The sequence below is a fragment of the Tyto alba genome, unplaced genomic scaffold (assembly GCF_018691265.1).
Source record: "Tyto alba isolate M040663 unplaced genomic scaffold, T.alba_DEE_v4.0 Super-Scaffold_46, whole genome shotgun sequence".
Lineage (NCBI taxonomy): Eukaryota > Metazoa > Chordata > Aves > Strigiformes > Tytonidae > Tyto > Tyto alba.
In genome coordinates this window covers 3,257,599-3,271,971 of record NW_024881322.1, presented here as the reverse complement: position 1 = coordinate 3,271,971, position 14,373 = coordinate 3,257,599, and the positions used below count along the sequence as shown (strand labels likewise).

Sequence of the window (14,373 nt, the reverse complement as noted above, 5' to 3'; positions counted from 1 at the left end):
CCTGTCAGTTGAGGATGAGGGGAGTCATAGAGTGGCATCCAGCCAGGGTCAACCCACCACAACATACTCATTTGATAGTCTGTGTATAAAATAGTTTAATAAGTACAATTTACTGGACAAGCTATATTTGAAATGCAAATCACTGCTAATGAGGTGTGGGTGCAGTAAGTTTGCATGTTTTTCTGTCAGGTGCATGCTTCAGCTGATAGTAAATGCAATTAAATATTTTGAAGGTATACGTGCTGGAAGAAAAGTCAAGTGTCACATGCAAGTTAGTGCGATTTTGTTGATTCTGATACAGTGACAAGCCCTGCAAGAAGCTAAAGGCTCATTATATATTATTATTTTTGGGGTATTCTTACTGTATCTACTTTACAAAGAGAAGTCTAACTTTGGTATTGAGACTAGTGAAAATCTTGTGGGGCCAATTTGTCACATTAGTGGAAATGTGCTAATGCTCTCTGACCTTACAAAGTTATATTTAATCTTACACCCACGGAAAACCTGTTTGCAAGCTCTCGAGTTAACACAAGTGAAAGCGTAAATGATGCTTGCAAACCTATATCATTAACGAAGGGAATCTGAAAATCAAAATGAGGCCTTTGACTTTATATGCACTAGTAGAACTAATTGAAATTAGATGACTCCACACAAAATATGGCAATCCTTGCCTAGTCTGAAAATGCTAATTCTGTTTAATGCTGCTTCTGAACAAGGCCTGCAAGTAATTTATTCTACTTTCTCTCAATGCAGAAACGTTTCACACAGTGTTACTTTTTTTTAGTATCTTTTGCAGTTTTCTTGAATGTAGAAAGATTTAGGGACTACTTCGCTTGGAATATCATTAAATGATGTCTTTTTGTCTGTAAGTTCCTAAGATTCATCCTCTTGTCCTTACTACAGTCCTTTTTGTCCTACATAAAAACTCTTTCATGCCTAAATGAAAATTCTTAGAATGTTTTGGTGTAATTATATGAAGAATTACCTTATGAGTCCTGTACAAGTCCTCAGTGTGTCCCTGTCAAGATGCGTATGGTCTCTGCTTATTACCATGATGGAGAAAAGGCTGAGCTATGCAATGCTGCCTTTGCCTCAGTCTTTACTGGTGACATCAGCCTTCAGGAATCCTAGGTGTCTGACATTAGAGGGAGAGTCTGGAGGAAGGTTTACCCTTGATGGAGGAGGAACAGGTTAGGCAGCACTTAAGCTGCACGTAAGTCAGTCCATGGGACCTGATAGGATGCACTGATGAGCATGGAGGGAGTTGGCCAATGTCATTGCAAGGACACCTCTTGTCTTTTGGGGTCCTGTTTGGGAGAGGTTTATGAAGACTGGAAGAAAGCAAATGTCACTCCTATCTTTAGGAAGGGCAGGAAGGAGTATCTGCAGAGTTTCGGGCTGGTCAGCCTCTCTTCGATCTCTGGAAAGCATTTCCAAACACGTGAAGGACAAGAAGGTGATCAGGAGTAGTCAGCATGGATTTATAAAGGGGAAATCATGCTTAACCGACATGATAGCCCTCTGCAGTGAAGTGACTAGCCTTGTGCCTGTGGGGAAAGCAGTGGAGATTGCTTGCTTTCACTTTGGTAAGGTTTTTGACCCTTCCGTAACATTCTCATAGACAAGCTGACAACAGTATGGATTAAATAAGTGGGCAGTGAAGTGGATTAAAAACTGAATGGCCAGACCCAGAGGATTGTGATCAGCAGTGGAAGGTGCAGTTGGAGGCCAGTCAGTAGTGGTGTACCCCAGGGGTCAGTACTGGGGCCAGTGCTGTTCAACCTCTTCTTTAATGACCAGGACGACGGGGCAAGGTGTGCACCCTCAGCAAGTTTGTAGATGATAAAAAAAGTGGGAGGAGTGGCTGATGAACCAGAGGGTTGAGCTGCCACTGAGAGGGACCTTGACAGCCGGGACAGAGAGAAGTCTCATCAAGTTCAACGCAGCGAAATGTGAAGTTCTGCATCTGGGGATATCTGAGGGTAAGCCCCTGCACCAGTACAGGCTGGGGGGCAACTGGCTGGAAAGTAGTTGTGCAGAGAAGACCTTGGGATCTTGGTGGACGACGAGCTGACCACGAGCCAGCAATGCACTCTGGTGGCAAAGGCAGCCAACAGCATCCTGGGCTGCTTTAGGAAGAGTGTTGCCATCGGGTCGAGATCCTTCCCCTCTGCTTGGCCCAGGTGAGGCCACATCTGTGGTGGTGTGTGCAGTTTGGGGCTCCCCGGTATGAGAGAGACATGGACGTACTGGAGGGAGTCCAGCACAGGTCCACAAAGATGATGAAGGCTCTGGAGCATCCTTCACAAGAGGAGAGGCTGAGAGAGCTGGGACGGTGCAGCCTGCGGGAGAGAAGGCTTGGGGGGATCTTACCGGTGTATATAAATACCTGATGGGAGGGAGTGAAGAACAGGGAGCCGGTGCCTTCTCAATAGTGCCCAGTGACAGAACAAGAGGCAGCGGGCACAGGAAAGTCCATCTGAACATGGAGGAATGATTTTTTCACGAGGAGGATGGTCAAACACTGGCACAGGTTGCCTAGAGAGGTTGTGGAGCCTGCATCCTTGGAGATACTCAAAACCTAGCTGGACCCGGTCCTCAGCACCTGATTTGAGGTGATGCTGCTTGAGCAGTGTGTGGGACAAGATGATCTCAGGAGGTCCATTCCAACCTAAATGGGACTGCCATTCTGTATATTCCTTTCTCTCCCCTGCAACAAATAAACAAGATCCATGTCATGCTTGACAGTACTCTTGTGTGATACGGTTTGTGAAGTATGTTGGAAAACCAAGCTCTGAGCCTTATAACTGAACTAATTATCTAAAAATTAATTTCCAGCACAGCAGTTAATTTGAAAAATTAACTTGTGGAAGAGGCTTTGGAAGAACAGAGTCAGGTTTGCCCTTTGAGGGAAATGTAGCACTTAGCTCCATGATTCTATGCCAGGCTTGTTGAAGTGTCTTATTCCTTAAGATATTTTTTTTAAAATGCAGAATGTTTCCTTCAGAAACAATTTCTTTCACTTGCAGGTTTCATCTGTTAAAAAAGAATCAGCATGTTTTTTGATGAAGACTGCTCACTAGAACATCCATTTCATATCCCAGCAGATGACCTCTCTAGATTAATCAATCCCAGTTCAAGTGACTTGTTTAAAATAGCTCTCTGCCAGCGTGTGTTTCCATGTCTTCAGCCTTTAAACTTTGAAGTGAATCCTTTCCTGGGATTTCTAGAAATGATTTGTTACTTTGCATTCAGATTTTTCTGAAGAATCCTGGGGCTTCAGCCCAGTGTTGGAAACTCATCTTGATTAAAATGATTTTAAAGATAAGCCCCTTTTTGGTTCTTGTTTGCAACTGCTTCAGTATTTGATCCTCAGGGTTAGCCCCCAAGCTTAGCTGTGCTGTTCATTCCCAGGAGGAGTTGTGCCCAGCTCAGTAGCTGTTACGTTATGCCCTGGCCACACAGAAATGGAGCAGATCACTGCCTTGCTAGTTCAGCTTTGCAAGCTGGAAATATATGTTCGTGTCTGATAATTCAGAAAAGCTGCCATTAAAGGATAATCGCTCAACATAAGCTTTTGCATTCCACTGAATGCTTACGCATTGCTTGCTGCTGAACTGCATGCCGTTGCTGTGGAAAGAAGAAGAATTAAAAACCTGCTTGGACTTCTGTGACACTTTAAAGATACAGTAGCTTTGTATTTTGGGGCTGTATGTCTTCACACTCTGTGTTGTGCTTAGATGGTTGTTTTTTTAAAAGAAAATATCTGTTAGTTAAAAAAGAAATGTCTGTTTTCTGTGCTCTTAAAAAGCAATTCAGTAATTACCTGGAACAGCTAATGAGAGGAGAGGGAAATACGGGAAGGATATTGCTTACTGAAGAGAAGTGCCGTTCAATTCCTGTGACATAAGTTGTAAACTGCTGTTTAAGTTCTTGTTTTCTTGGAAAGTGAGAAAAGATGCAGACGAGTGCCATTCTACATGCACTGAAGGTCACTAGTATGTTGATAACTCTACTATTAGAGTTGGGGGATTTTTGGTGCCCTTGCATGGGTTCGTAAAGTGAGGGATTGTTAAGATGATTAAATTTATAGTCCTTATTGCAGAATGGTCATTAAACACGTTTGTTCCTGGTGTTACATTGTACTTATCCCCCCTGATGAGCAGAAAGTCTGTTAAAACAGTGCAAACACTGCTTTCCTTAGCATCTAAACTGTTGATAGGCTTGTAGAGTAGCAATGACAGGCAGTTGCTGTTTTGTTAGTAAAAGGCATGGATAACCTAATGCTTATTTTAGCAGGGAAGAAGGATTTCTGTCCATGGCGGAGTATGAAATCTTCAGGAGAAAAAGGAATTGCTCAATATATGATTTAGTCTGTGACCTTGCCGATGTGTGATTTGTTTATTTTCTGATGCTGTTAACCACTAAAGGCTATGCAGCTGTTAAATGTTCACTTGAAAGCGTGTTCCCTGCTAGCATGTTCTCTTTCTCTCACACTTGTGCACACTCACCCACCCTTGTGCCCCCGCCCGGAGCACAGCCCTCCGAGCTCTCCTTTGGGGGGGAGCAGCACCATTTCCCGGTTGGAGCTGTGTGCGGTTGAGCTCGCTGATCGCAGTGCCATGTGACTGGAAACGCAAGGAGCAGATTGACATCCGGTGCACCCTCTCCAACTTGTCGGATAGCCAAAAAAAAGAGGAGGAAAAAAAAAAAAAAAAAAAAAAAAAAAAAGGGGGTGGGAATGAGGAGGGGAGGTTCCCTTGCTTTTTTTTTCTAATGCTATTAATTCCTGCTGGAGCTTGTTTGCCGCGAGCTCAGTTCATGGCAGTAACAGAAGCAGCAGTGCTTATTCGGTAGCTCACTGCTCTCAATGAGGTCAAGCTGGATCAAAGGGAAACCTCCTGTGGAAGCATCTTCTGTAAGTTCTGATCCTCCTTTTTCCGCGCTCCCTCCGTACGAATTGTAACCTGTACAACTGAGTCAGGCTTCGGTGCTTTATGTCTCTCCAACTGATAATTTTATATGAGGCTGTCAGGTTTTATGTTAATTGAACTTGACAGTAAGGCATCAGTTAGATACTAATGCTGTGCATTTGGGGAGCAAAGGGCTTATCGTTCTATCCTTTTAATTTCTGAGGGGAGTGGGAAGAAGAAAGTGTGGTTTTGTCATTTTGAAGAGCTCCAAGCTGTTGAGGTTACAGCTCACCAGATTCTGTTTTACGTAATCTACATATTCTGCTTTCTAAATAAAGTAATTGTAAAGTGTCTTTTGAATGTCCTTGGGCTTCACCAAATAGCTATTCTTTTGGGAATAGCTACCTAAACTTATAGGGTTGGTTTTTTTTTTTTTTTTTTCTAAAAAAAAAAAAAAAAAAAGAGGTGAAAAAAGGAAAACACTTTATTCAAATCTTGGAAAAATCTGTAGTAACTGCATTTCAGAGACACTTTCCTTACACAAGCTGCTCTTTGCCTGAGGGCTCTATATTGTGGTCATTCAGAAATATTTCTTTGAAACTTAATTCTGAATATCAGCTGGTTTTAATGAAACTTTTCAGTTCCAAAGACTTTCACAGTGAGATCAAAAATATCTCATTTTACATAATGAACTAGCTGCTTCTGCAGAAATGCTGTTTAGCCTGAAGGAATGCTAACTTTTGCAGGTAGTGTTGTCTCATTTACAGCATGGAATCCTTGGTCAATAATGAAATGCTGGGCTGTAAATTTTTCAGATACACAACTCGACTTTTTTTAAGTACAAAAACCTTACCTGAATACATATCTGGAAGGCTTGCAGAGTGCTTTAAATGGATTGAACAAAATAGCTACCACCTGTTTGGATTATTGTTAGTAAAATATTGGAATCCCTGAGGAAAAACAAAACAGGACAAATCATTATCCCTTTCTGCTGTGAAGTTCCTCTTGAAGGGGGGTGGCATGATGCCTCTCTCTTGATCTTAATTTTTTATGTCTGGAACTGGGCAGTATTGGCATCATTGTGCTGTGAAGCAGCCCAGTGTTGCAAATGTCATAAAGACTCATGGCATTGCCTTACCTCCCAGATTCTAATGTGTGTGTGTGTGTGTGTGTTTGTTTGTTTGTTTTCCCAAAGGTGTGTAGTTTAATTATAGTCTTCTTTATATCTCCTTCAGTTAATAGTCTTGATTTGCTTATATATATAACTTGGAAGTTGGATAGAGGAAAGGGGGAAAAAAAAAGAAAGTGTGAAATTAGGTCATGCAACATCTAGGTATGAAGTATGAATATTTGCTGGAGAGATTTATGAAACACACTCTTGAAGACACATTTTCAACTGTGTACTATTTAATAAATAGAAGACCCATTACTTCAATATGCTGTGATTTTTGTCTGGCATTACTGAAATGTAAATATGAGAAGATAACTTGTAAATTAGCATCTGATACTTACCATCCTTGTCCCGAGAATAAGATCAAAATGCTCTATGAATGCATCACTGGATATTTTTATTCTGAATTTGTAACTTTTCTTGGTTTTAACAGGGGCTGTCTTTGGTTCCGTTGAGACAGCTCCATTTTTAAACATATATAGTGGAAAAAGACATACTGTATCTTTTTGTCCAGATGGTGATGTTTCTTTTCATTTCAGCATTCAGCTTCTGAGTTGATCCTAGTTGAAGATGAAATGACAGATACTGAAGATAATGAAGAAGAGGATTTAGGAGTCATGGATGATCAACGTAGCGTAATTCTCCATCTCATTTCTCAGCTGAAACTTGGCATGGACCTTACCAGGGTATGGACACTATTTCTTTTATAATTATTCATTATTTTTTCTTATTCTCATCTTCCTGTGTGTGTGTGCATCCGCACATGTGTGATTCCTGTGAGCATGTTTTGCCCCCGTGGATAAGGAAGTTTCCCTCTTTAAAGGTGTGATTCCAGAGAGTCGTGGAGCCTTGTCACCTGCTAGGCAGGCTTTCACACGAAGTGACCATAGAAGATACTTTAGGGGTGGGGAGAAGGGAAGGGAAAAAGAAGAAAAAAACCCCTAAACTCTTCCTTATTTTTTTTTTAACTTTCAAAGCAACCATATGGTATGTATGTATCCCACTTGTATGTTAAGTCAGGGTGCACTGAGTGTTTGAGGAACAATAATGGCATTTGGATGGATGGAGGAGATACGTGCTCCAGTTACTGCTTTCTGGATTGGGTTCCATTTAATTACTTGGCAGCTTCAAAAACCACACGATGGTAAAGACGTCTTCAGTGTATCACTGTTGTGGTCTTTGCTACGCAGCTCACTGGTTTAAGCTTCTGTGCATCCTTCTGGTCCTGGAACCAGTATCATTATGAGCTTATCCATGCTGATATGATCGGAGAAGTTAAGGTGTCTGGGAAATTTCCTAGTCCTTCGAGTTCTGGAAATGAGATAGGTGTTCTGGAAGCAGGGAGTGCCTCTTGTTGAATAGTCCAGTGAAACCTTCTCAGGGAGCTTAATAAATTAAGTGGATTTTTGTAAAGATATGGAACACAGTTTCCTTCCACAAAGGTTTTCTTCTTTAAAAAAACTCACATAAAACCCTTATAACCTACTTCTCACAAATAAGAAGAACTTACTGTGACACACCCTCCACAAATAAAAAATAGTTTGGAATGACCAGAGAATTTCCCTTGTGCTTGAAGTAGCTTTACAGGAGAGTCTTCTCACGGGCATTTTGATATTCTGAAGAGTTCATCTGCTTTCCATTTGATCTTACATAATCAAAATCTATTTTTACAAACATTTTCTTAAAAAATAAGGCTTTCTCAATATAGTCGTTTCTGCTTCCACTGGAACAATTGACAGTATTTAAAAATACTGAAATTTTTAAGACTCTGCAATCCCATGATCTGTTGCTAAGTATAGCTATTGAATAGCTGCACAGAAATTAAAGTTTTGTTCTAAATAGAAAAAGTTTCATCATTTCATCTGTGAATAATTTATACCTGTTCCTTCTTAGTATGTGTGGGGTTATGTGCAGTTAATTTTTGGTTTTGTTTTTACATTCCTCAGTTTTTCATAGCTCTTGCTCTTTTCTGTGTCTGTTTGCTAAGGCTGTCTGAGTCTTTGAATGACAGTAAGATTCCTTACCTGTTTCTCTTGTGTCTTCAAAACATTTTCTTTGTTAATGAAGAGGAATTTTTTTTTTTCTCCCTGATTTCCAATGTCGTCTTTTTGTCACAGCAGAGGAGACAAAATCCCCAAGACACACAGTTAATGTTAATAAGAGAAATTCCTGTAAATAAGACAAGTGTAGACACTTCTAAGAAAAGTAGGAAGGTAAACATTTATGACAACCTGTTCCTAAGGTAGTGTTCTTAGAGCACGGTAATTGAGGATAATGATGAATATTATCAGAGCTATAGTATGGCAAAAAATAAGTATGCATAAATGTGTGTGTATAATACCCACAGTATGAAAAGAGGAACAGGCATATGGCAGAGTTAGATCTATCACTAGTCTGAGTGATGCACAAATACACGTGATGAGTATTAATGAGATGTGCCACATGTGCGTATGACTTTTCTGACCATTGTGAGGATTAAAAAATGTAAATTACAAGACAGCTGGCTGCTTTTTTTATTAACTTTGCTTACTGACATAAGGCCCTTAGGGCCACACACGTGCCAATAAAGCTTGGTTTGTTGGCTACACCTCTTCTCATATTTCATTATTCCTCTGAAAGTCAGATTCCAGATAGCCTTGATGCTAGTCAGCCTCTGCTGGAAGTGGTTGTGGCACAGTAGTCAAGAATATCAGAGGATGTTTTCTCTATTTTCGTTTTCCTGTGCCTTCTTCCCTAGGGTTGTTTCTTTGGTTCATTTTGTGAGCGATGGATTGTAACGTGATACATTTGTGAAGAAACCAGTTTTCTGAGCCCTTGGTGGGTTTGGGTTCTGGATGCATAATCATTACCTTTATGCACCATATCAGAGGAAACAGCATCTTTTCCTTTTCCTACAGGGTGATCGCTTATGTTGCTCTTGGCCTTGCCTGTGCTGATACCGATTTCCCACAGTGACGATAGCCACATTTAATGTTGCAAAGGTGCTTCACTTTTGAAATGTGTCATGCTGTCATGCCTTTTAATGAGGAGTTAAACAGTAAAAATCTACTGTGAATGAAAACGCCCGCAATGAAGTACTAAATCTCCATGGGGATTTGCCACAGCACGCTAGATTCTGTGGAGGCCAAATAGACTTCAGTACCTGCTAGAGAGAGTTGGGTGAGAGAGCAGTTCACAACAGCAGAACGTAGTACACAACTGATGTCTTGGACTGAGCTAAGACTTTAAACCTCATTTAAAATTGGAATTGCTGGGGAAAAAATAAGTTTCTAAATTTTTTGTTATTTGGACTTCTAAAAAATGAAAAACAGTGCCAAAAACCCCGCTGGCAGCCTGATAAATTCGTTGGCAAATGGCATCTAATGTATTGCAGTTAATGCTAACAGTTTGTACAGATGGGTGATGGTTCCCCTGCATTCCCTCACCTTCCCTATGCAGTTAATATGCGCTAAAAGTAAAGGGCTGCTAGTAATTCTGCAAAATACCAACCTGTTTTAAATTAATGCTGTAGTATGTTCACAATGTCATAAGTTTTTAATTTGCTTGTCAATATACTTTTACCTTGTGATTTTAAAATCTAAGTGGGATGAAAATAGCTTGTTTTATTTCAATAGCAACACAGATGGCAGTGGAAAACTTTTGTACCTCTAAGAGAGGGACATCTCAGTAAGGGGGTACCTTCGTCAGATTTTTGAAAAAAGAAGAGAATGGTGCTGACACCCGTGTTTTGCCTCACAGTAAATAGTAGCAGGGTAAACATCTCCGTTCGTAAGAAGTCAGTTAAGTATAGATTAATTCAAATCTAGGAGATTATGATCAAGCTTTGAACCAGTATCTCTTTAACCTCAATGAAAACAGAAGAATGCCTGTTAAACTGCTTCCTTTTCACCTGAAGCCTGAGAAGGAATAAGAACGGAGATCAACATTTTAGAATACAGTCAGGAGATTTTTTTGCTTTAGACTTCAGCAACCTTGGTATTTTTTCCAGAGAGATTCTTTAGTTCATTTGGTTGTCATGCTGGCTTTTTCTCGGAGGAAAAAATTAGGCAGTTTTGGCTTTTTAGGCAATTATAAAAAATATAATTGTTGTAGTCCAGTCTAAAACTGATATAAAGAACACAGGTTCTAAGTGTGTTTTTCTGGACAGTTCATTGTTGGCTGCAGAAGAGTTGAAAACCTCGTTCCTTTGGAAGCTGGAGTACAAGCACAAGCGCTTGACAGTCCAATGCTGGCAAGAAGAATGCTGTACACTTCCAAATTTGTTTCTATTTTGCTTATTTCTACAGAAATCAAGATAGGGCCAATTAAAAAAAAAACCAAACCAAACTTGTGTGATTTCTTTCTTTTTTTTTTTCTGGACTATATTAGTGGGTGGTGGTGTTGCATATTCAGACTCCAAGGCTGCGAGAGTATTTAGTAAAAGGCAATGTTTTCTAGACGTATTTTGTAATTCTGGAGTTGTGTAAGCTTTAAAACTCAAATATTTTTAATACTTAGTTCTACCTCCTTTTGTGGAAACAATTCAATCATTCTGCATTTTGCACGGGTTCCTTTCCTGCTACCATTAAGGATGTAGTTTCCATCTTAGTTGGGCTTTTAAAGCAAGATCACTTGAGCTGGAGTTCAAGTTTTATTCAGGTTTTAAATTGTTTCTTGAAATGGAATAGTAAGAGTCCAGTGATTCGTAACATCTCATTTAGTGGCTGTGTTGGTGTGGCTGTGTTAAGTACGTAGCTGCAAAGCACCCAGCTAGTACTTGAGGGAGTAGATATGAGGACAGCGTGATCAAGTCAGCAGGATGAAACCACAGCAGTCTTAATGTTGTACCATAAAATTTGCATCATCTTAAGTATGGTCTGTAGTTTTCTTCTCTTCCATTTGTGCTAATAAAGGTCACTCTTTTCAGAGAGAGACTTGGACATAACGAGATGCAATGCTGTTGATTCAAATGAGTTTCTTTGCCCTTTCAAGTCTGTGCAGTGAACTCATGACAGTCACTACTAATTTTTCTAGACAGAAGTGATGTGGGGTTTTTTTCTTATGTTTTGCTGTCAGTTTCCCCTTTGATAACCTGATATTTGAGTTTTATATTAAAATGAGATCCTGTATTGAGGGTCAGCAATACTGAATTGCATTTTTTAAAGATTATATTGGATAATGAATATTTGGTCAGAATGAGAATGCTGCAAGTAAGATGGAATTGTTTAAAGAGCTAAATCTACTCTAAGAAAATCTACTGCCTTTCTACTTTGCCTTCCAAACTTTTAGATTTCACTTTTGAAACCCAGTCTCCTCAGCCCCCCGCTATCACCCCAGCATGGGGAGTGTAGGCTCTCTCTATCACTCAGTTTGCCATGCATAGCGTAAGGTGAAGGTCCTGCACCTTTTGGGGCCTTGTTGGATTGGTAACAGAGACCATGCAGAATCCTCAAGACTTGCAGAGTAGAGTCGGAGGAATACTACAGATGAAACTTTGCTCGATTTGTAGCTAAACTTGTAAAAATTATTAGCCTGTGTAAGACTATATGTGTGTAAATAGTATACAGGAGAGAGTGACTGGGCGTGCATGTTACCGAATGGCTCAGTTACCTTTTTTTGCAGTTGTGCTATGTTGACTGACTGCATTTGAGCTGTTGTGACTGGAATTTTTTTTCATGTTTACAAGTTTTCTTTGAAAGGAACTAAATGATTAGTAAAAGTTTGACAGCTTCCGTTTCATTACGCATGGGATCCAAAAGGACTGAACTGTGCTTTGGTCCCACTTCGAATAGCAAGCTGGGGCAGCAGTGGGGAAAGCAAATGTGTTTAGGATTGAAGGGTGGCTCCCGGCCAGCTGTAAATAACCCTTGCTTTTTGGAAAGGGAAAAAGTAAATGCAGCGAAGAATTCAATAGGAGAGCAGAAGAATTGCTTTAATAGAGGACAGGTGTTGGTCTGCATCTGGCATCATTGAGCCACTTTGATTCTAGACAACTCTGTGTGTACCAGAAGCTCCTTGTTCGTCATGCAGGAGTGACCTCTGAGCTCCCCTGGGACGGTCCCACACGAAGTGTGGAGCATCGTGGAGAAGGAAAGGAGGGAGAAATAAATTGTTTCAGGTCCTGTAGCCCTTGTCTGCCTTGCAGTGCGCTCCAGGAAGCTTCACTGAAATCTTTTAACAAGGAGTTATTCCTCAGTGGGTGACTTTGGCGACATCTCTGTTGCTCCATGAGTCACTGGAGACTGCCTCCAAATCCCCCAGGGCTGGCTCCCTCCGGTGCAGGCTGCCTCGTGCTCAGTCTCAGAGTGTTTCTGGGCCGCCTGGAGCCTCTCTAGTCCCAGGACATTAATGTAGGAGGTTGTGCAGTCTTTATTTGTTTCGACTCGTCTGAAAGAAGGCGAAGGCATGCAAGGGCCCACCACAGTAGTGCGGTACGATCTCGAACTGAGGGGACGTGCCGTGTGCCCTGGGGGTGACAGGAGAGCACGGAGTTGGCAAGGGATTTCACTTGGGAGGGGGGCATGACATCCAGTGACAGCATAGAGTCACCCGGGGAGCGTCTGCTTGCCTGTAGCCTCGTGGGAAGAGTCCTTGGCATGGTTTTATCCCTGGAAACACACATGAGATTTGGTTTTGGTTGGATCTCGTTGGCTTGGTTTGTTAGAGGCTGGAAGGGATCTAATACATACGCAGTGAGTGGTCGAGGGTGCGGGAGTGAAACTGGGAGCTCAGATGTTTGACAGGATGGGTAGATGTACCCCTTACACCAACCATCACTTACAGGTTGGGGATGGGTCTGTTTAAAATACTCATCTTCTAGCAGTTTGGGAGGGTGTGCCCCTTCCTTTTTGGAGGACTTGTTTATGTTCAATGTAAATTAGTTTACATCAGAGTATGTTTTTTATGCCTTGTAAACAAGGAGAACAATGGTTGGTTTGTTAACTGAGAGGAGAGGAAAAGGCAGATTTCCACGTCGTGTGAGCTGCTGTTGAGAATCATAATGAAACAGGAAACAGCCTGCATGGCCATCCAGGCCGCTGCTTTTTCCTCCGCTTGTTAGTTACAGTGTAAAGAAAATAAAATTGCTGTGGCAGGGGAGGAAAATACACTGTCCTGAAACTTGGCAGGCCAGAATTGCAGCTGTCTTAACTGTTCTCCCCCCCCTCCCCCCGTGGTAGTATGATCATGGGGAAATCATATCTGCCTTTGTCTGCTTTGCATACAGGTAGTGCTTCCAACATTTATTTTGGAGAAAAGATCCCTGCTGGAGATGTATGCAAATTTCATGGCCCATCCAGACCTGTTTTTGTCAATTGCAGCTGGAGCCACTCCTGAGGAAAGAATTATCTGCTTTGTGGAGTATTATCTAACAGCTTTTCACGAAGGCCGAAAGGGAGCCGTTGCCAAGAAGCCCTATAACCCTATAATTGGCGAAACGTTTCATTGCTCGTGGGATGTGCCTAAAGATAAAGTGAAAGCATTCAGAACTAACGGTGCCTCCGTGGTTGCTAAGGACCCAACCAAGGAGTTTGGCCAGGACCAGTCCACGTGCTACAAGCTGAGGTTTGTAGCTGAACAAGTATCCCATCATCCACCCGTCTCTTGCTTTTACTGTGAGTGCAAAGAGAAGAAAATGTGTGTGAACGCTCACGTATGGACCAAAAGCAAGTTTATGGGCATGTCAATAGGTGTTTCTATGGTAGGTGAAGGTAAGAAATGTGCTTTTTTTTTTTTTTTTTTTTTTTGGTTACCTAATGTTGTAGGTGTCAACACAACAGAAATCCAGATATTTTCCTGCTTTCTCTCCCTCTGACCTTTCGTTTGAACTTTGTGGCTATGTGTTATTGTGAAGTTTGGAGTTAAAACAGTAGGGTTCATACAACCTTTTTCTGTCCAGACTGAACACAAGAGACACATTGCATATATAAATGTGTGCTTATATATATATGAGTCTGTACATATGACTGTACTATCAGATATAATTAAGTTGTAGTAGCAAATGTCTACCGACAGCATATTCTGTAAGAACTTTTTTTGTTTTGCTCACTTCTAAAGTAATACATGATTCAGTATGGGACAGTTTCACAACTGGAACAAAGCAATAGGAAACCCCATGTTTTTACTTAAGCCTAACATTCTTTTTTTTTTGTAGTTTCTGCAAAGAGTGAGCCACGGTTTCTGTAGTGTTTACAAAGTTAGTATATTATCTCAAGCTTTATAGAAAGTCATGCAGTTGAGATATAAATAGTGATTTGCTGTATCATACATATATATTCTGCTTTGTGTTAAGTCATTGCTCAACACAAATTC

General features: G+C 41.0%; 1 protein-coding gene across 1 annotated transcript in view; it reads left to right on the top strand.

Moving 5' to 3' along the window:
* The window catches only part of OSBPL10 (oxysterol binding protein like 10), a 120,611-nt gene that overhangs the window by 90,828 nt on the left and 15,410 nt on the right, over positions 1-14,373 (top strand). The window contains exons 7-8 of the mRNA XM_042806464.1: positions 6,624-6,770; positions 13,289-13,772. Of these exons, the coding sequence (XP_042662398.1) occupies positions 6,624-6,770; positions 13,289-13,772 (631 nt within the window). The remainder of the gene's footprint in view (positions 1-6,623; positions 6,771-13,288; positions 13,773-14,373) is intronic.